The following is a 22,509-nucleotide window of genomic DNA, read 5'->3' as shown; positions in this document are numbered from 1 at the left end:
TTTTTTCCTCCGTATAAAACGGACGGATTATTAGTATCGTGGGCCGGGTCGTGAGGTTTCCTCTATAACGGTTGAGCTACGCGATGGCTATCCCACGCGTCAACTCGTGAACGGGTGCTGCCAGAGGGAACTGGTCATCTCGTTTCTTATATATTTTCATTTAAGTTAATTGTGTTTCACATCGACCGATTATAATCAGCACTCAGATCACAATCATAACCTGTTTTGATATACCTTCTGACTATGTACATTGTGTACTTTTAAATATTATTAGAAAAAATAAACATTGTATGAAACAATAATGGTAAGCCGATCTGGCATGATAGGGACCAACACTGTTCAAATGAGTTTCTTTCGGCATTTCTTCTCAGCAGTGGTCGTTCCGATATGCCAGTAGTTTGTAGCTTGTGAGAAATAACTATAAATATAAAAATTGACGAGAAAAAGTGCCTGTGAAGGTCTAATTTCTGAATAAATGATTTGAATTTGTATTTACGTTTTTTTTATACAATTATTTAGAGTTTAATTTGTACTATATAATACTAGCTTTTGGCCGCGATTTCGACCGCGTGTTTTTCCTACGGTAACAGTTATTTTTCCGGGATGAAAGGTACTATATGTCGGGCGGGCATTGCGAAACGAATTTAATTTATATGACAAGAATATAACTAATTCCATTTATATGCATGTTTGCTTGCTCAGTAGCATAAAAAATAATTTAAAGAAATATTTACATTATTGTGCGTGCCAATTTAATGTTAGATCGTGGAACTTGAAATTTCAATCCCAACTTCTTCATCAATCTTCATCAATCATTCAGTTGCTAGCCCTGCCAGACACTAGGCAAAAGGCGGGAACGCGCCGCCGGCAGCAATGCCTTCCGAGAAGCAAACCCAGGTGTGTGTCATTTGTAGGCTAGCTTAGATTAATGGCTGGCTCGCGGCTCGACGTAATACTGACTCATTACTGCTGCAGCTTTGTATGCTGTTGTTTTTATGCACTACTTTATCAGCATATGGGAAAAGTGAGTTCGCCTGCGGCTTTGCCCGTTGATTGCTTTCTTGTGGGAGCTATATCCTTCGTCGAATATAGGAAAAGTCCTTTTTTACAGTAAGTTAAAATTATTTACTCCTAATTTCCTTTTTATTTTTTACTTTTTTTACACAAAGTATGTGCGCATAATATTTGCATTAACAAAATGAAAGATTTTATGATTTTTTTGTATAATATAATCTGTTAAAGATTACAATAAATAATAAAACTGTGGAAAATGTTAGCAACAATAAAATTACTTTTCAGTAACAGTTTTTCAGTAACATGAATACTTTGGAAAATAAAATTACGAGTAGCTATAGTATTGTCAAACATGCGTTGTTCATGATTTACTTAATATTTTTATTCATTACAAATCAAGTTCGGACTATCAACATTTTTGAAAAATGCGCTCAAATAATTAATTTACAATCTTTCGTAACGTACCTATATTTACAAAGTATTTACACTTACATGCAAACTTCATCAAGACACTATATGAACGAACTTTTCCGTTCACATTAAGCAGGCACTACGCCATTGGACGAGGTACATTGCTTGTTTAAAAATCTAAGCAATGTACAGTATCACCTCACATCAACTTATGCAAATTCACTGCAAACTCGTCCCTATTATCGTAGCGCAAAGGTCCACTTGACATGCTGTTGACTGCTTCGCCGATTTATTCCTCATCGGATTCTTCCTGATTTTGAAAAGCCTTTGCAGGTTTAAGCAGTTTGCTCCGGCTGGCGAGGTGTATGGTCGCTTTGCCCAGGGCATTGTACTTCTTGGGCGCTGGCGCCGGGGCAGTAGGCGCACCGAGGCCTGTTTTACCCTCGTTGTTGACTAGTGGTATCTGAAACAAATGATTAGATAATATATGTATTTTCTGAGACAGACAGTCAATAAAATATTTGAGTTGCAGATTACGGGGGTAAATTGTGTCTTGTAAATATTATATAGCTATTGTGTTTACAATTTTGTGTAGCTATAAAAAGTGAAACCTACATTTTTGCTTTGTTACTTTTGATAGCCGAATGCTCATTATAAATAACTATACTAAGATTTAATTGTGTTATCTCAGTAAGTGAAATACCATTGTAATTTTTATGACCAATAAAGATCTTTAAACCTTTGAATCCTCGAAATGGAGACATAACATAGAAAGAGTTTGTAAAGTACAGAACATCGGCATGTTGAATTTTCATCAATGAAGGTGATATAATACTCCGTAATAAATAATTATTTCTATCAATTTGCTAGTCGTGATCCTTACATTACAGAGCTTCCACTGACGCACAATCACGCATCTTCTATAGTAAATATTTGTTTTTTTTTTATATTTTTCCTCTTCGACTTGTGATAGAAATTAAGTAAACAAGGAAAATGATGAGAAGCGTTCAGCGCAAAATCAACAGATTTATTTCAACATTCGTAGAAACACGACAATTTACAAAAAATAAGTTATAAATTTGAAATAGAGTTAAAGCCTCAGCCTGTCGTCTTTTTTACGTTAATAACAAATAACAAAAAATAAAGAAAGATAAACTTTTAATATGATTTCATGTAAAATATGAAAGTTTTAATTTACTAAAGATATAAAAGAGAATATTAACAAAATACACGCTATGTCGGATGGAATTGTTATGAAACTTTACGTCGCAGTTTTAAAATAAGCGCGTGCGCATCTGGACAGGCACTGAAATGATTAAGCCAGACGATACGAGTACATTACACAGTAGCTCTGGTAGATATTCTGCGTCTAGTCCCCTCTCGTCACCGTCTAAGAATTCTAACAAAAACACCACCCAATTTGTAGCACATACGCGTACATGTAAACAGTGCATTGCCAGTGGACCATAAATGGCGTCTAAGGTGTGTTCCTGTTGTATCCCCGAGTCTAAACCTTCACAAGAAGAACAAGTAAAGAATTGCATGCACGCTTTACTGAATGATGGAATGAAAAAAAAAAATAAAATCGAAAAGAATGCACGAAGTAGTCAGTTCCTGTTCAAGTTCCCTGTCCAAAGCTGTTAGAAAGAAATAATGCTTTGGTCCAATAACATGTTTTTCTTATTTAGCTAAATATGCTAAGCTAAATAGCTTTGTAGCACAAAACAAAGAAGGAAACAAAGAAGTGTACAAAGAAGGAAAATTTCTTCATTTTCCTAACCCGTTGTTCATAACCAGCTACGAAAAAGCATATTGTATCAATACGTCAAAACTTGCGATTTTTTGGGAAAGTTTAGTTTTAATATGCATTTAAATAACATTTTCTTAGAAGTTGCCGAGGAATTGCAGTAAGGAGTTCAAATGGGAATGGACCATCGCAGCAGCTACGCACCCATTACTTTTAACGACAGACGGACAGTATTTTATTAGCGATTCATTGTCTAGGGTTAACATCCTAGACGGCGGAAGTCAAGATTTCCTGTCCTATACTATGGCGCGAAATCGTAGACTGGGTAAAAACAACTCCTTCTATGGTCTTGTTTTTTGGGGACAAAGTATGACAGCATGCATTACATGCATGTAATAAAGTACCTATGTGCTTCACATAGTAAACTTAATTTGGACAATTAGAGGTTCGTAAAGTGTGTTGAAACCTATGTCCGGCAGGTGATTTTTCGTGATATGATGATGAGTCGATAGGATGGGATTGTTTATTTGAAAACTATTTAAATGAAAAGTCCTGCTCCTGAAACTTGACTGAGCAATTCAACGCATACACAGGTTTTAAAGTAATTGCAAACTAAGGACAAATAAATATAATAAATTATTTATAAATCTAAGACCTAGGTGGACGTGTGTATCACATTTGCATCCAACAATAGAAGAGGTACTGGAAGAGGCAATCCAAAGTCCTGGCCTTAGGTTACCAATGATATGGGTGCCTATGAACAACCAAGGACATCGAAAACCGTGTGAAGTGGGGGAGAAAAAGGACCCTCTGCTCCAACGTTCTATATAGGAAGAAACCGGAAAAACCGCGAGCCACTATGATCGCAGAGGTGTGCATCGGCCTTCAGGGCAATATTTTGAGATATAATCCGAGCGCCACAGTAATTCTAAGTTCCGTCTGAGTCACCGTGATTTTTTTGCCAGATTATGCATAATTAATTGAGTCTTATACCTGTCATTTGACATGACAACACCGCATGAATAATTTGTTGGCCAAAACGAACAATAGCTACGTCGATCAAAATTGTAAGTACCTTGTTTATGAATAACATTTATTAAAATTGCATAAAACTGTTTTATAATAGGGTTCGTTGACTAGAATAGGTCGTCAATATCTAGGCTGTTGCTATGAGTTGTGAACATAAAAAAATAAATTATTTGTCGTGAAGTTTGACGACTGAATGCAGATCGTTTGTATTCTCTCTTGGATCACATCTGCATATAATTTTCTGTTTGCGGTTATTGGTGTCATATTATCGTTACATAATCGGTTCGGTTTCTTAGGATTTTTTTATAGTATCATGTCTTTTATCAGACATATGGTAGACAGTACCACGACCGCCAGGAGTAACGAAACTCCGAATAAAATGGCGCCTATGTGTGGCCCTAAACGACGAGCAAGAGCCGTGGTAGCCGGATGCGTAAGTACTCAGCTTCCTGACAACTATAGGAGCCATGGCCTCGGATCACAACTTCTGCAGAGCAGATTAACGCTACTGCAAATTCTAGGAAAATCTTGTATACAGTGTACGGGTTATTCTATTATTTTATGTATTTCTACTCTTAACACAATAATCCTACTAATATTATAAATGCGAAAGTTGGGGGAATGGGAAAATGGGAGGATGTATGTGTGTATGTATGTTTGTTTGTTTGTTACGCACATAAAATCTATTGGACGGATTATTATGAAATTCGGAACACGGGTAGAATATCACCTGGAATAATACATAAAGTACTTTTTATCCCGAAATTCCCACGGGAGCGAAACCCCGGGCGCGCAGCTACTTTATTAGACAAATATTAAAAACAGATTAACATTAACATTATAACATTAACAGATAATCTAATAAGCGACGCTTGTATACTTTTCATGGTAGGTACGTGGGAAAATTCCAGACAATATCAATATTAATCACTGGGTTTTCCTACTAATTCATCAACAGCATCTGGGTTCTAAAACTTTTGAAATTAATAATTACTTTTTCTGATTAGTGGACGTTTTGATTAATTTATAACATGATATAGCTAATACATTAGTACACAGTCTTATTACAAATTTTAAATAATCCCGCATAAACTGATGTAAAATGAGCCTTTTCGTGGTTATCATGAAAGTACGAATACAAATATTTTAATATAAACAAGCAAAAATCTCACCCGTCATTATCGTGTTTCACTAAGTTCGGGACTATAGGCGCGTTTACCCGGTTACTTCCACAGCCATAAGCGTCAAAGCACAAGGTCCGCTTTTATACTTTTTCTTCTTCACAGTCTACATACTACTACTACACACGGCATACTTAGTATAAATAATTTGATTACTAACATCTCAGGTTATTCCAGAGATGTTAATAACCAAATTCTTTGAACGAATTTGAACCCATATTTTTTGATAACGTAATGATTAAGGATTATTATATATTATACTTACCCGTACAGACTTAAATTCGCTCGGGTAAAACTAGAATAAAAAAGTATCCTATGTTACTAAGGTACGTCTGTCTCTGTCAGAGTTCATCAAAATCGGCCGGCCCAGTAGTTTTTAAGTTTATTCATTACAAAATACAAATCTTTTATTTCTCTTTACAATATTAGTATGGATAAAAATCTAAATTTCCACAGTAGCGGATCTCCGGAGCACCACTAATACCTACTTGCTTAGAAGTTGAGCATACGGAACTAAATATCTTAAAAAATAGGATTTACCCACAAAAAATCCGTCACGGAACAGATTTCAGAAAGTAAAAACTCGTATATAGGTACTTATTCATTCTTATGATGCGATGTTGATTCATTCCGATCTGTTACCACCCAAAATAATATTAAGTAGTCGAAATATATTGACAGGTGTTTTATTTATAAATAAATATATTGAATAGTAGAAGAAAGTAAAGCACCTATTTGTATAAGCCACTTCAACTGGAGATCAGACTACATAAATCCATAATGAAGTCAATATAAATTATTTGACAGACAACTGCCACTAAAAAAGAAAGGATACAAAAATATCGTCCTACGTTACTCAGTGTTTTTGAGTCATACACAAAGTAAACCACGCTGCAAATAAAACTTTGTAATAATCTGTATCTTAATATGGACATAAAACACAATAAAGACAAGGCGGGCGCGCTTGCAAGCCGACTCGATGCACTTAGATAGAGGATGGAAGTACTTGAGCAGACCACACGTCCCAAATATGTTTATCAACACTGCAATTTAAATTATACGCAAAACGCATATTCATTATTATATGCATTTTATTGTATACTAGTTGTGCCCCGGGGCTTCGCTTCTGTGGGAATTTAGGGATAAAAAGTACCTTATGTGTTATTCCAGGTTATATTCAAGTCAGTTAAATGTGATAAATTGATGTTTAGTTAGTTGAAACAAAATACACTAAATAAGTCAGAAAATAAAATGGCAGAAATATTGTAAGATTTAGCAGCAATTCCCAGACGTCTCGCCTTACAAGCCTTGGGCTTCCAACCGCAGTTCACGCGGAGAACGAGCACGTCCACTACTAAAGCCAAAACTATTATATGCATTTATTGAAATTTATTTAAATATATAAAAGTAGGTACCTACACACATACACATACATAAAATTTGACGCTGACTGACTGATTGGAAAATAGTAACGCAGTTACGAAACTACTCGTAGAATTGTGAAATTTTACAGATTCTTTGGTAAGTAAATTTGGGAATTCCATAGGTGAAATGTGAAATGAGTGGATACTGATGTATCAGGTATCCAGAATGGATGGATGGATCAGGTATCCAGAGAGTGGATACTGGTGTATCAGAAATGCAGGTATCCAGCCTGTTACAAATCACTTTTTATATTTTATATTATTCATAGTTTATATTGTGTTATTATTGTCACAACTTCTAACTGCCAAAGATATTACCGATAAACTCGAATCGCAACAAAATCACATTCCCAAACAAATTAGAGAGACTCATATGCACCGCAGACTGTATGCGTAGCTACGTTCACCTTATAAGCGTAAAACCAAAACATTATCATGTCCCATTATCAGTTTAGTACTGGTGTATTTTATATTGTAATCTGTAATATCACTCGGGCGAGACGATTCCGACGGTCCTTTAGGCCATTCTCGGGCGAAGGCCACGCTGCCAGCCGTCTGAAACGTTCTCAACGTAGGCCCCGGTCATTTAAATCGAAAGTTTACGGCCATATTTATACGCACGAGTCCCCTTAAGTGAGTAAACACGCCGATATGTGGCCTGAAATATCCGTTACTGGCGGCTCATGAGGTTTATCTAGCTTTTTACTGTTTCGTCTGTACATTTTTTATGTGTCGACTGTTGTAGTAATGGGAACATTAGCGTCGCCTGTGTGAAAATAGTGGAATGAGTTCTGCTCGTGTTTGCCAGTAATCGGCGGGTTGCAGAATATTTGCATGTTCGTCAGCGGGGGCATGCATTTGTGCACCGGTCATAAACCGTGCAATTTGTATGCTGATGGGGACACGCGAGCGGCCAACTGTTTCTGTTTTGCTATTAAGTACCAATCGTCTGAGGCTTATCTCTTGGCAAGGACTCGGGGCTTCAAGGAAACCTAAGGCTTTTCATAATATTACTGTACCTACAAATTGCTCGTACATTTCAAACATGGTACAGCTTAATGTAATGGTAATATTTAAATTTATTTTTGTCTGCTAGACTAAAACTTAAGTACAAAATAATTTCACTGTACTTCAACCTCACCCATTACGAAGGTTATCAAGAACATCTTCATATTATCATGACCTTCTTTGACTGTTAAAAACATCTTAAAAGTATTTTTGGTTACGAAATATCTTGCTACATAAAAAGTTTACAGTGTTGCCCGAAAGCGATATACTAAAATGTGAAATTGCCTAACTTAACATTTTATGGAACTTAAAATCCTGAGGTCTGGTAGTTTGTTTATAAAATTTTATGTATATTTTAATGTATCCATAATACCTGTACTTAAATAATACATACTTAAACTTCAAATTAATCGTTTCAAAATAGTTAATTAGTAATCATTAAATAATAATTATGTTGACAAATGGGAAACACGATTGTCGACTCTATTTGAAAAAAAAAGACAGTATACATAGAAGTATTGTATCTAACAAATATACAGATAAATGGAGAAATACCTAGGCAGTTTTTAGACTCAAATTATGTCTGCCGTGTGGTCAAATAAAATAAATTCATCGCTAAATACCACTATGTATAGGTAAGTTCGAATTAAGAGTACTTTAATCCCTAATTTACTCAAACGTTACCATCACTGTAAGTATCTAACTAATAGAATAGCCAACATTATATTCTGGATGTCGTACGAGGCTACTATGTGACGAGAAGCCTTATCGGTTAGGATACGACAGCATAAAACCATAGCCAAATGTTCTAAATTTAAAGGATTATTGAAGCGGTCCCTGGGGTTCGGGGTGTCAAAGCCGCGAATGAAATATACAGTTTTTATGTTATGCCTTATATGAGACAAACTGCACTGCAGAAATCTAAATACTTTCTATCTTATAGCAACACAAAACAACTTAGAATGCTAACTTCAATTGTGCTGTCACTTCATTATATGAGCAGTCAACCCCATGTCAAGTTACCCTGCCTACACGGATCTATATGGAGTGGTAATAGCGACGTATGTGCTAATTTGGATAGGTTGATGTGCTGTCGACTGTACTTGTCACAATGTTCAGTCCATGTGCTCGCCAGCACGGACGTGGCAGCGCCAAGGGCGACTGTGGTATCTCCTTTATAAAGGATTCCTTGCGTTTCACTTTAGTAGGCGTGCGCTAGCAAATCGACCATACAATGTTGCTGAGCTGGGTCACAGCTCAACTTCGGAAATAGATAACTAAATTGGCCTAACTAATATAATTACAAACTTTTTACAATTACAAAACCTATTGCAACGTATTTTTTAACCTTTTATAAAAGAACGACTATCATTGCTAGTCAATAGAGCACAGAAAAATAGAGTTATAACAATGACAAAACATATGTTTTAGATATGCGCGATGTTAAACTTCTAGTTTTTGATTTGACTTTTCAAAAGAAATAATTTAATTACTAATTTAATAGTTAGGTAAGTTTTCTGATTCCATTTTGTTTTTGGTTCTTGACAAAAAAATACAGATTCACATTTATTAAATTATTAGGCAAGTGTGTATTTAAGACATTGTATCCGTATCTATTTATATCCATGTCAAGGAAAAACTCTATGTCATTAATTTTATACCATTATACATATTTTGATCCTGTCTGTCGGGTCCTCGGATTGCAGGGTGTGGGCTGTTTAAGAAATTACCAGTAATGTGTAACTATTGCATTGAAAATCGCTGCATTTCGAAACAAATATGGCTAAAGGCTGAAAGGTAAGTAAATCTAGTTTTTAGTCTAGGTATACATACTGTGTTAAAATACTTAAGGCGGAGTTCAGACAACATTAGTGCTCTCATGAAGCGTTAAATGAAGAAGGTTTATTGATGAAAAGTAAAATAAGATATAAATTAGGTATTACAAAGGAGAAAGAGAAATGGAGGGAGAACCCACTCGAGATTGCTCCTTACTCTGATTATGAGTATTAAAAACAATTTCGAAATGTAATTTATCTGAGCTGGCGTATGGAGAGTAAGTAATTATTTTAATAAGTTTTCAAATCGACGTAAGCCACGAGCAACATTGTTGCGCCCGCGTCGTATTCAATGCTACAAAGGGAATATCACAATCTACCCGCAAATCAACCGCGACAATGATGAGATCGATGAGATTATGTATGTATGTGGCATGTCGATGCGCTGATTTGGACCCCATAAATTTAACAAAGTTATTTTTATTTTTAATTAATCAATTAAAATGTCAACTTATTAAAAAATCTGACTATTTTTTATCTCTTTCAGAGATTTCAAAGGGTCGCAGAGTTATAAAAATAGATGATTTTTAAAATAATGTTCACACTTACTAGGACTGCACACACATTATCTATGCTGAATTACTTTTACATAAGTATTCGAATTAAATATGTTAAATTTCAAACGACTTGACCTATGCGGCCGCGGTAAATTACCCATTTATTAAAATCGTCCGGCTACTGTGCTACCGGCCACCATCAAGATTTAAAAAAAAATGTCGACCAAAAAATATAATTTAAACCTGTTGTCGGAAAATAAAAATGCGCCCAGACGCTCTTCGAGATTGATGTTAACGTTTACTCAAATGTTTTTTTTTTTCATCTCCGACCGGTTAAAAGGCTATTTCAGTGAGAATACGAAAAGGGTGGATTTTTAAGACTTCGCGTTTTGCTAAGACCAAAAATAAAGTTTATAGTGAGCGTGGGCCGAGGCGGGTGTTGAAAAATACAAACTTCCCGTTCGTTTCATGTACTCATTTAAAGTCGACGGAATAAGGTATAAAATTTAATACGTAAAGCGACATGCACACAAAATGAAATATCATAACATTTTGCAACATTGTATCAAATTCTTAATATTTTTTCTTGGTATTCGTGTCGCTCATCTTGACTGATTATAAATGGTAACAAAAAACTGCAACTTGATAAAGAAGAAGAGACAAGCTGTCATATTTCAATTTATATATTAAGAGTTGTAAAAAGAACTAAATGCGACTTTGATGGCTGTAGTCGAAATGAATAGTAGTAATTGTTTAATTTAGAAAAAAATGGGTTTAAACTACCGTACTTTAAAAGATAACAAGATTATCTTACAGGTTCATTCGTTGTCTGTGCGTCTACAACAAGATCCACTGCTGGGCAAAGGCCTCTTCTACGCTCTTTCCATGTATCCCTGCTACTACTATCATAACTACAACTGTGACCATATATTTTGTCCCGTGTTGAATTGTTGACATTGACACAACACTCTGCGTGTTTGGTTGGTGAGATGCGTCGACACGCGCATGCTAGTGGAAATGCACGACGGCCAACACCACTATTGAAATGAATGCGTTTACATGCGGTATACCTATAATAAAAATAATGTGAATCAATGTTAATTATGTTTTTTCTCATTTTTATACTACTAAATACTAAATAGTTTTGGCTTTGCTATTTGTGTCTGTCTGTTGAGTTTTACATATTTTGGATTTTTAAACCTGTTCCTAGACATTTTTATGGCCTAGAATAAGTACTTATTTTTTTATTAGTACTTATTTTAACTATTGCAGCAATTTTGTTTCGTTTTGATGAAAATCCTGATGATGAAGTTCTTGATAGAGTGAAAATTTAGAGTATGCATTGTCTTAACATTATAATTGTAATCGGTCTTAACATTTTTTGTTTCAAAACTGAAACGAAGGTAAATATATTATTTTGCTCGACATCGAGCAAAATAATATATTACTTTCACATGAAAGCACCACAAATCCACGACTGTAGTTTTCCTGACTGACACCAGTGTTTGCATTTTGTTTAAATAACACTAGAACTTTGCAGCTCTCAAGTGAAAATCCATATTTAGAGAAACTCAACTCATACAACTACGCTGTTAAATGTTTATGCAGAGTCATTTTTAGGATCCTTTTAGCATTGGAATCGAGAATATAGTACAATTAAATAGTAAATAATATACCTATTTCCCTGCTACAGAATTTTTTGTCTCTACTAAGAAATCCATACCTTTTAAGCTAATTTTTAAAATGGTTTCTTTCTTTGATTTAGTTAATCTGCATCAGTAATGGCTTACCTAATGAATGAACAAAATTTAAGTAAGCAAAAAAAAGTGTCAACAATGTAATAAATTTAAATACCGCTAATCTCAGTATAATAACTAGCAAATTTTCCGGCAGTTCATCAAAAGGCAAGCGCAATAAACTCATTACACGGCCAATCATTTGTTACTGCGGGCCCGGGTGTGCCGGGGCCGTATTAAGGAGTAATGATGAAAAGAGTCTGGACTTAATAGCCTCCCAGCATATTACCGGTATTAGTTCCAAGGTAATTTAGTCATTTATCGAGTGTCAGCCCCGCCGAGCAATGCTGTGGCTTGCGAGTCCGCGTCAGGAGACCACACTACAGACAGAAATTCTTATGTCTATATTTTTATGTAGGGTGTATATTACTACATATTATAATACATAGCGCCAATACATAGCGTGATTCCTGAGGAAGGTTTAGGTTTATAATTTATGTTTTATGACTGGCCGCTAGTAATATATAATTCCACTGGCGGCCCAAAGTTTCCCGTGAAAATTTCACCCTTATGTTGATAGTTATAAAAGTAAAACACTCGACTGATAAAAAAGGATGAAAATGACGAATGAATGATAAAAAAGATCGCATATGATTTCAGCGTTCGCGGGCAAACTTCTCGTTCATTGCGACTGTTTTTAAATTCAAATAGGTATTTTAAGCAACTTTCAAAAGCCGTCATGGACACATGGTCAAATTTTATGAAGTGCCTATTGAATACGCAATGCAAAAAAAATTGTGATAATAATAAAAAATTATAAAAAAAAAAGTAGAGCCGCGGATGGAGTCCCTAGCCGCAGTTTGCAACAATGTTGCGCCGGCTGTATTTTGCACATCATATTTTACCGGACAACGAGCGGTGTGTGTAGGATGGTATTATGTGTCATTACGGTGCTCGCCGGTGTGTGAGCTTATCTCAGCTTGTATCGCATTATTGATTTTAATCGGTGCTACTAGTCTACGTGATTTATGCTCTCGTACGGTAGTGAGTAACGGGTATGGGGAATTTAAATTGTTTTCATGCGGCGTTGGATTATCTTCATTAACAACGTGACTGCATGGCTCGGCCTGTCTGAAATGTCTGGAGGTGTGAATTCTTTCTTAGAAACAATACAATAATGACATATATGTCATTATGTATTATTCGGTATATAAAAATATATCTTTTACTATCATATTTTGTAAACAACAGCACATCAACCTTCCCAAAATTATTGAAAATTCGCCGTTATTACCGCAGCATAGAAGTCCAAGCAAAGTAACTTCAAATATTGACTGTATAAAGGCCGATGTAAACATTTGGCAGTCGAATCAGAATGGGTAGGTATGCAAATTGTTTTCCTCTTTTAGTTTTCAGCGCACATCGCTCTCGTCCATCCAGTCTCGATCTGATTAGCAATTTTGTTGTGACAGCATAAATAACAAACAAAAGGGAATGCTTCACAGTTATACTACGAAGGATTTATTTCCAAATATGTATTCAATGTACAGTCGCAGTGATATTTTCCGCAGCGCGTTGCCGGTTTTCAATTTTAAAAGGAATAAAGCATAAAAGAATAGTATAAATTTAGTATTCTATATTTATAATGCTCAAATTGCATTTGCTCTAGTAAAATATGGTTCTAACTGCCAATTAGCTGTTTCTTTCTATATTCAATTAGGAATAGTATGTAGTAGGTAATCAATCTTTTATATAGTTACCTCCTCATAAACTGTCGCATTTATAATATCAGTAGCAATATTATAGAAACACAAAGTATTCTTATTTTCTCTTATCTGAAGTAAAATGAGAGTGTGGTGTGTTCTTTCTAAAATAAATTATTAACGCAATTAGAACAAAATATCAATATTTCAAATACCTGTTTTTAATGAAATAAAAAATTACAATAAATACTTACGTAGTAAACACGTCGCTTCTCACTGTCCCTATGTATTAGATCTTTAAAATTATGCGACTTGGATGCGGGTTTATTTAATAGATAGAGTGATTCAGGAGGAAGGTTTAAATGTATGCATGATTTGCACCCCTGCGAAGGCGGGGCGGGTCGCTAATGAATCAAACTTGAAATATAGAATTACATCGTACGTTAGAAATGATACTACTATTTACACAAACTGTACCGGAATGTACCTCATGCATTAACTATATGCAACGATTGTGCCTCGACGTATGAATGCAAAAGATCTTATTAAGCAAAATCCTTGTACAAGATGATTGATGACACGCGTCCCGAGGTAAATACCTATAGTCCAGTGAAGCAGCGTACAAAACATTAAGAGTAACTATAACCTAGAGAAGATGCGCATATGTTTACCAACGAACTACTATTATACTATAAGTAGTTTGCTGCGGAGAAAATATTATTTTTATGTATTATGTATCTAAAAGATTTGATACAAAAAACACAAATTATAACTATTGAATTAATGTTAAATATTTAAATAAAAAAGAGCGCTGTGTAACTAAGGATTATTTTTGTGTCAAATTAAAATGTCATCAAGGATAAAGAAGATATAATTCTTAAAAATCTTAGCTGCGGTAAGGACCTTATTTTTTTCCTATTCAAAATTTAAACTGTTTAATTTTCATTACGATACTAGTGCGTGGAAATAGTTTCCTGAAAATTATTTCACGTGTAAACGTGAAATTTATTTTCCTCGCCCCCACTAAAAATAAATATGAGGATGAGGGTTGGGGCGAACAAGTAACATAAATGTTACTTGTTGTTAAGAATACATTCTTATAACCAAAATTTTTGACGAACGAAACTATTTTGATGTTATGAAAATTATACTCTATTTATGCTTTCTTTAATGCTCTGCTCACGCTCTATTGTAGAAACAAAATATTATACAATCTCTATGGTCGTAACACATTGACTCAAATACGTAGCTGTCTGCTTTGAAAATACATTTGTAAAGACGACAAATGACTGATTATTCTTGCATTTTATTAAATTTGGGCAACTTTATGATGTTTGTCTTTGATATTTATGTTTTTTGTGTAAAGTGCTGTGCATACAAAAAGGTTGGAAGACGTATAAAAGATTTAATGTCTAACTTAAGTTGTGGGTTGACGATTTGTTATTTCATTTGGACAATAACTTAAGAAAGGACAGGCGTTTTATTACTTTAAGAGATATTTTTTCTTTATTTCTTGGTAAAATTTTACGATGTTATACGTACCCTAATTGCTAAAGGTACATTTTGAGTGATTTTAATAATAATTATGGTTGAAGAAAGATGATAATAATGTTTAAGCATTCGATTCGCAGCATATTTTCATGACTCAGCAAACTTAATTGCCTCCATCAAGCTGAACCAAATTAACGGAGAGTGTGCACCTTTTATTTTTTTTTTACCTTTCCAAATAAAAACAGATATTTATAAATTTGCCCAATTTGCTTTATTTTTTAATGGAGTAGTTTTATTTTTAAACGTTAAATTGGTGAATCAGAAATCAACTAGGAACAAAGGTATACTTTATATCTACTTACAAGTATTGGTCTTTTTTTCCCTATGGCACCTAATAGTAATGGCGATATCTATGTTGTACTCGAAATACAAAAAATAAAAGTATTATTGCCATTTCTCTTTTTGTGTGACGATACGCGGGGTTGAGGCAGACAAGTGGGGTAAGCTGTTCCGAACAAATCTTTTATGTTTTGCAAAATGCCGATATAAACGCATTTAAACAATGGTTTTCCCGATAATGCCAGAAGTGCTATTTTTGTTTTTTATAAAGTCGTGATACCGAATCTGTATTTCTGAATTATAATATTGAAGCTGTATTTCTGAATTATATTATCTAATATTGAAGCTTCAATGTGCACACTGCCGAATTCGTCTGGGCAGTAATGGCGGTCTAACGCGGGCGACCGAAAAAGAAAGAGTGAGCAAATTGTTTTAAATGAGCAGGTAAGGCCGCGTGACCTACAGACCGGCTGATGATGCAAATAAAGGAGTGCTGTTATTATGCATCATATCTTGATCAATTTGTAAGCTTTTTTGTGCACACGTGACGAAATATTGCCATTCTGAGCGATGTTTAGATAATGGTCTGGGGAATTGAGATTGGAAATATTGCCTCGAAGATATTAAAGTTTCATCGGAAATTAGTGCACTTATTGAAATATTTTTGTGTGTAAATTTTAACATACTACACTACTAATTAATCCCCATTCGTTCGCCGATCTGATCTCCTGTTGCATTTTGCATTTTCTTGCTGTTATCAACAATATATGTGTACATATTGCTGAAAACAGCAAGAAAGTGCAAAGGATGATTCTGAGATAACTATTGAGTAAATACTATTCTTATTTTTTCTGAGTTTCGTTCCGTGAATCCATTCCCGTCATATTACCATTCTTAAATACTCAGTTTTAACCGTGTAGTTCCCGCCATGGAATAGCACCACTTCGTATCTTGCCATGAATGTCATACTAGGCGAGAATGTCTAAAGGACATAAAGCCTTGACAGCTAATAGAAGTCAAAGAGGGTTGTTGTCAGGCCGTTTAAATAATAAGCGCTGAATCTTTCAAATTTAAAGGCTTTTACACGGACCCCAGTTTTCTTCTGTCAAAGCTGAAAATGCGACTAAAATCAAGAGAAATAGATAGAGTGAGATACATATTCAGAAAATGACTCCACTTATAACTAGTAAGTACTCACCGGCTCGACGTCTCCTTGTCCGTCCTTGCCGAGGCCCTCGCCTTTGGACCAACCCATTTTCTGCAGCAGCTTGAACCCTTTGTTCTCGGCCGGTATAAACCTGTCCCGAAAAAGAACACGTCAATTACTTTTTAACACTTTACAGCCCAACCCTGACAGGACATTGCTCACTGAGTCAAATTTTAACGGAACGCGCTCCTCATAGTTTTGCATTCCTGAAAGTATGAGTATATTCTCTACTATACCTAAGCTTTTATTTAGTTTCACCTGACCCGATGTACGTAATCAAATCTGGCAAGTTAAATTTTACCTACTTCCGCTTGTCCTACTGAGTTAAAGTTTCTCGTCAATTCAGTTCCTAGGATCGGCTCTCAACGACGAAAATCCTCAACGGTTTACTTGAATGAAACAATATATCTGTGACAAAAATAAAATCTTGAGGCTAAAATTACTTTTTTATAATAAACTTGTTTATTACGAATATATAAACAGTAACTAAAGCATACATTAGCAAGAGTTCATGGGTAAAGAATGTGCGCTTTATAGTCAATTCTCACTCTAAGTCTTCGCTAATGTTTCACGTTTTTATTTCGTCTGGACACGGCTCTTTTTCCTTTTGCGGGTTTTTATCTTTGGAATATGATTTTGAGATTTTGGTGAGCAATCGAATCGTTCCTGTTTATTGTATGCAAAATTCTGAATTTGAATTTGTAATTTTTCACACTCTTTTGTTATCTTTTTGTGGGTGTGAAAAAATATTCAAATATAAAATGGGTTTTTGCATAAAATACAAAGATTTCGTTTGTGAAAAAATATTCTATAATGCTTTTTGAAATTACACATAGGTACATAGTAAAGAGTATACCTTTCATCCCGGGAAAATGTGGTGTTGTAATAAAATTCTATATATGTAAATCGTATAGTAAAATATAATATCGTGTCGAATTGTGTTTTCAAGTTTTTTTATTTGTAACTAGGTACTAGAGGACCAAAATGAAACGAAAACGAAAAACCGACTACCGTTTGTCGCGAGAAAACTATGTACCACTAGCTAAGTCTAGCTGGATATTACAAAAGCATATTTGTTGACATTGACAAAGCCTACCCTATAAACATGCAAGTGGGCTTATATTTACCCCATAAACATGCAAGCGGGCCTTGGTGTCCACCAAATAATCACTATCACTTTTTTTTCTAGCTAACAGCACGTCCCACTGTTGGGCAAAAGCCTCCCCATTCTCTTTCCACGTGTATCTGTTCAGTTCATCCAACCATCTAAGCTTAGGCCTGCATCGTTTTCTGTGCCCGTCCGAAGGTATCCGTAAGAATGTGAGATGTGGACCACTATCACTACATAGTATAAAACAAAGTCGCCCTCCGCATCTGTCTGTCTCTAAGCTTTTTTCTTTTGAACCACTTTGATTTTGATGAAGTCTGCACTGTTATTTATACAATTTGTTTCAGACATATAAAAATGATCCGTGTGAAGCCAGATCAGAGGGCATAGTGCGCGTTTGCACTTCTCACTGTCGTATCGACCCGAAGCGACACGCAGCGAACCAATCAAATTGCAGTGTGTCACAATGGCGCACTGTGATTGGTTATGTAGTACGTCTCACTGCGAATCGACTGGTGAGATTTAAATAGCGAAAGTTACACTATACATAGGTCGCTAGTTGATAATGAAATACTAACGTATCAAGATTGCTGCTCATGGTCTTCTCGGAGTGATGCGACGAGCCCACAGTTTCCCTCCGCACCTGCGCCCTGTCGTTGTATTCCGTCTCCTCTATGGCGAGCAGCGGTTTTGGCGCGTATTTGTTTTTGAGTCGCGCCAGTTCCAGTTGGTGTTGTTTCTGTACACTACAGGTGCGAGTGTACGCGGCGGCTTTTTCTTTCTCGTGACCTAAAAATGGGGGTGGAGTTGTTTTGAGGGGCGATAATGTGTATATATAGATATATAGATAAAACCAATTCTTCTATTTCTCATCGCTACTTATTGCAAATAAAGTTTAGGAGCTATAATTTCGTAAATAAATAAATATGTCTATGAAAAGCATGTCATGAACTCTTTGATAAATTTAAAAAAGCCTTTGTAAGTATCTTTTTATTCGTAGTATGTCTTCCCATTTTCTTTGTGTATTAAAAAAATTACAAACAAGATATGAAACAAAACAAAACTCACTCTCCATGATAAGTCCCGGCTCGCAGTGGCCGCAGGTGTCGCTGCCGGGATGAATGTGGCACAGCAACTTGGTCTCTCCCAACTCTATGGTGCTGCCGTGCATTACCTAATAACATTTACTTCTGTCACTATTTTATACATCTCTATTCCACCTATCTGTATTAACATTTTCAAAAATAATAATAATATATGTTAAATTTTATTAGTTTGCGACCCCTCCTGTCACCTATCTTCAAATCCTGGCTTCGGTTTTTAGCATGGGCATAAAATAAAACAAAGACATTTTCCGTTGTCTTTATGCGATTCGATTTTATTCGAGATATTCGATTTGATGTGAACAGATTTTGATGCGGGTTTTTAGTAGATAATGTGATGAAGGGTTGAAGCCAAAATCGTACGTAATTAAATACATAGAAATAATAACCGATTTGAGAATTAAATAAATACTAACATCTAAAGGCTGGCTGATGATTTGGCTCTCTGACATGCGTGTTCCGTTGAGTATTGTCCCGTTCTTGGAGCCCAAGTCTGTGGCCACGTAAGTATTCCTCTTGGCATCGTATTTGATGTCTAAATGATTCTGGAACAAAAGAGTATTTAAAAATCGAATCACAGCAAGTTCAATCAAAAAATATATTTTTTTTGTTGATACCAGGTTTCGGCGTCACAGTTGCAAATCCAATTTGAAAGTTTCAGATGGGATAAACATATGTGAGGTTAGTACAGCATGTCAGTCTCCTCCACTTCTCTTTGTCTGATGTTAACCGAACATATTAACGAAGTAAATATTTTTATGCTTTAATACCTTTTTGGCCAAATCATGCCTTACATACTCCATTCATCTCTTCTTCGGCCTTTTCTTCTCCTTAAATAACTTAAGTTTTTTTAAAATCCATACTTCCATATCAATCCACGCACACATAAGCATGCCGAGCCGATTTTTATGAAATTTGGAATATATATAGTTCATAACCCTGGGTCAGAAACAAAGTAAATCTTTACCCGAGAAACATTAGTATCTCTAATGACAATGGTGTGGTGGTCGCCCTCCCTGCCGACGGTGCCGCCATCTTTGGTCACCAGGAACAGACTGCCGACTTTCAGCTTCGGCAGGCTGGTCTCTCGGACGATCACGCGCATGCAAGGCGGATGGTGCTTTGCCACAGATTCTGAAATGAGAAGAACCTAATATGTACGAAACGAAATATGTACCTGAATAAAAAGAATATAAACGTCAAAAAGAATGTAAATTTAAATTAAGTTACAAAATGCATTACATACCAAGAAGTGTGTAGTGCATATTATATAGTCAGAAATTTAAGTAAATAGCTATCCATTGATCTCAATACAAAAATTAAACCTGTTTGCCTCTAATAACCAAATTTACCATCATCAGTAGCAGTTGCAGTGCTGGCATCCGATTCTTCGGCTTTCTCAGAATTGTTGTCTTCTTCTTCACTATCTGTGTCACTGCATTCCCCATCTTCCAACTGTTCTTTGCTAATAGAATTCTTTATTGATTCTCCATTTTCAGCTTTAGATGTCCCATCTTCTTTCTTAGTACCGGTTTCATCATTAAAGATATTAACCTTCTGAGATATAGTATCAACATTTTCAGATTTCACCTCTTTTTCATCAGTATTTTTCAAATCTTTCAACTCATTGTCAACCTTGTCGCCTTTGACAGAAGATTCAGTTTGCTTCTTCTTGGAAATCTTCCGACGTTTATGCTTGCCTTGCCCCTCTTCTTTGTCCTGTAAAGTAATAGTTGGTGTTGGTATTGAGGAGAGACTGGTAGCATTTTATTTACCTAAGGCAACTTGGCCACGGAGTGAAACCTGAGATAAAGTTTTCGTCAGGCTTTCAATGTCTTCTTTCTTCATTTCCTGAAAATTAATGCAATTTATTTTTCTTTACTATCCTTAACTATTTAGCAAATTTGGAAAAGCCAGTGGGGAATATAGTAGTTGATTAATATTTTACTCATAAAAACATATCCATATTAATATTATAAATGTGAATGTGAAAATCTTCGTTCACATCAAAACAGAGCATTGTATTGAGGTGATTTTTGCTGCGGGCGGAATCACTAGCTTACCATAAAGTATGTTATGCAAATAAAAGAACTCACTCTCCTCTGTTTCCTGGCTTTCCTTCTCTCATGAGCTTCAAAGGCAGCACTTGTACCTGTCTTACTTCTGTCTGGGTATGAGTGGAAGACAAAGGTCTGCTTCTCATCAGAATAGTAATAATAGCAATTAGTGTCTGTGTGGTAGTACAGGCCTAGCTCCTGAAAATATTATCATATCATCAAATTTTTAAAATATTTAAAAAAATATTTGTTGATTAACTGTTTGTATATGGTTCATTAACTGTTTGTGGTGCTTTTGTATCTAAATAAATATCTGTCAAGCCTAAAATACGCTGATTAAATTTTTTCGTTATTTAAATTTAATTTAGTTATTATTTTATGCTTATACTCTCTTAAGATTTTAGAAAAGATATTTTTTTAAAGAATTTAAATATTTTGTTTCAAATGTTTGCAACTGCTATAACAATGATATTAAAACATAATTTTACACAAATATAGTAAGTACCTACATATATAATGGAGGATTTAAAAACTCACTGAATTATAATAGTAGCCAGTCTTGTAGTCATAGTACATGCCTGCAGATTCCACATAAACCATTCCAGTCTGCTGCAGGGCACTTTGAGCAACTTCTTTTACTTGATCCTCTATGCTCTTCTCATTCTCTCCACTGTTTTCTAAACTCCATGCCTTTACCTCGTTTTCTTCTACAATTGAACTGACTTTTACAGATTCGTCAGATTTAGCTTCATCATTTGTAACTGAATTTTCATTATTTAAGTTTGTTTGTGTTGTCGAATCACTCTGGACAGCTTGAGATTTAATCTGAAATCATTGTAATATACCAGTTTAATTCTTATAAATTATGCAATAATTAATATTCTATACGAGGACAATTTGTTTGTTAACATAGCCATTAAATAAATAAGCTGATCACTTTAGGTTTTGTCTAAATTTCAACCTGTATTAATTTGGATTAGGTTGGGTACATTAAAAAAGTACCTTTCCTTCTGTAGGGTTTAAGAATAGATTAGAGATCTCTCATTTTCATTCTCTGCTAACTAATAATGCAAATGATAAGTCAATGAAAGTGAGTTTTTGTTTACCAATAATTTGAGTTGAGACTTAAGTTGTGATATCAACATCTTTTTCTTGTGAATAGTTTTTTTCATTTTCAGAACTAGTTTCAGTACATCTGGCCTATATTTCAATGACAAGCGGATTCTTTTCCAGTTTATTTTAATCTTTTTATTTATTCTTCTGTTTTCTTGATGTTTATTTGTTTCTGTTTCTTCTTGCATCTTTTAGATGTGTAACTTCGTTAACTTCCAAAGTGAATTCAGTGTTTGTTTATCACAATGAAAAAAAAGGACTGCAAAATAAATAACTTGTAGGAGTTTATAGGTTAGGTTATGGTTATGAGAACTGTCACAGTCCACAGTCACACATTTTATAAGTTTTGTAATTTGTGCCTTAGAAAAATTTATAGAAAGATAATTTGAAATAAACCTTTGTCATTTACAAACATCACAGAAAGAAAACTGAATATCTGAATTGAACTAAACACTGTACTACCTACCTACCTAATTCTTTATTTACTTTCTGTGATGTATTGACAT

General features: G+C 35.0%; 1 protein-coding gene across 4 annotated transcripts; it reads right to left on the bottom strand.

The window, feature by feature from the left end:
- Positions 1–1,206: 1,206 nt before the first annotated feature.
- LOC128677724 (angiogenic factor with G patch and FHA domains 1-like) lies at positions 1,207–22,509 on the bottom strand. 4 transcript variants are annotated; one of them, XM_053758761.2, is made up of 12 exons: positions 22,400–22,509; positions 21,997–22,262; positions 21,428–21,715; positions 20,930–21,088; positions 20,637–20,684; positions 20,186–20,552; positions 19,801–19,967; positions 19,250–19,378; positions 18,799–18,904; positions 18,309–18,519; positions 16,614–16,713; positions 1,207–1,888 (listed from the first exon to the last, which is right to left on the bottom strand). In XM_053758761.2, the coding sequence occupies exons 2-12, from the start codon at positions 22,189–22,191 to the stop codon at positions 1,715–1,717; spliced, it is 1,944 nt and encodes a 647-aa protein (XP_053614736.1). In that variant the 5' UTR covers positions 22,192–22,262; positions 22,400–22,509; the 3' UTR covers positions 1,207–1,714. The 4 variants fall into 4 exon arrangements, with proteins under 4 accessions (XP_053614736.1, XP_053614735.1, XP_053614739.1 ...); XM_053758760.2 differs by having other exon boundaries at positions 21,997–22,473; XM_053758764.2 differs by lacking the exon at positions 20,186–20,552 and having other exon boundaries at positions 20,609–20,684; positions 21,997–22,483.

The sequence above is a fragment of the Plodia interpunctella genome, chromosome 18, assembly GCF_027563975.2.
Source record: "Plodia interpunctella isolate USDA-ARS_2022_Savannah chromosome 18, ilPloInte3.2, whole genome shotgun sequence".
In the NCBI taxonomy this organism is placed as follows: domain Eukaryota; kingdom Metazoa; phylum Arthropoda; class Insecta; order Lepidoptera; family Pyralidae; genus Plodia; species Plodia interpunctella.
Note: the sequence above shows the minus strand (reverse complement) of the source record. Positions and strands in the feature narration are given on the sequence as shown.

Excerpts from the sequence above, each read along its gene's own strand:
- LOC128677724 (XM_053758761.2), bottom strand. The coding sequence starts at position 22,191 with ATGCAAGAAGAAACAGAAACAAATAAACATCAAGAAAACAGAAGAATA. Across the intron at positions 21,716-21,996 it reads AGTCTCAACTCAAATTATTG|ATTAAATCTCAAGCTGTCCA; the intron begins GTAAACAAAAAC and ends CAATGATTTCAG. Across the intron at positions 18,520-18,798 it reads GCCGGGACTTATCATGGAGA|GTCACGAGAAAGAAAAAGCC; the intron begins GTGAGTTTTGTT and ends CCCCATTTTTAG.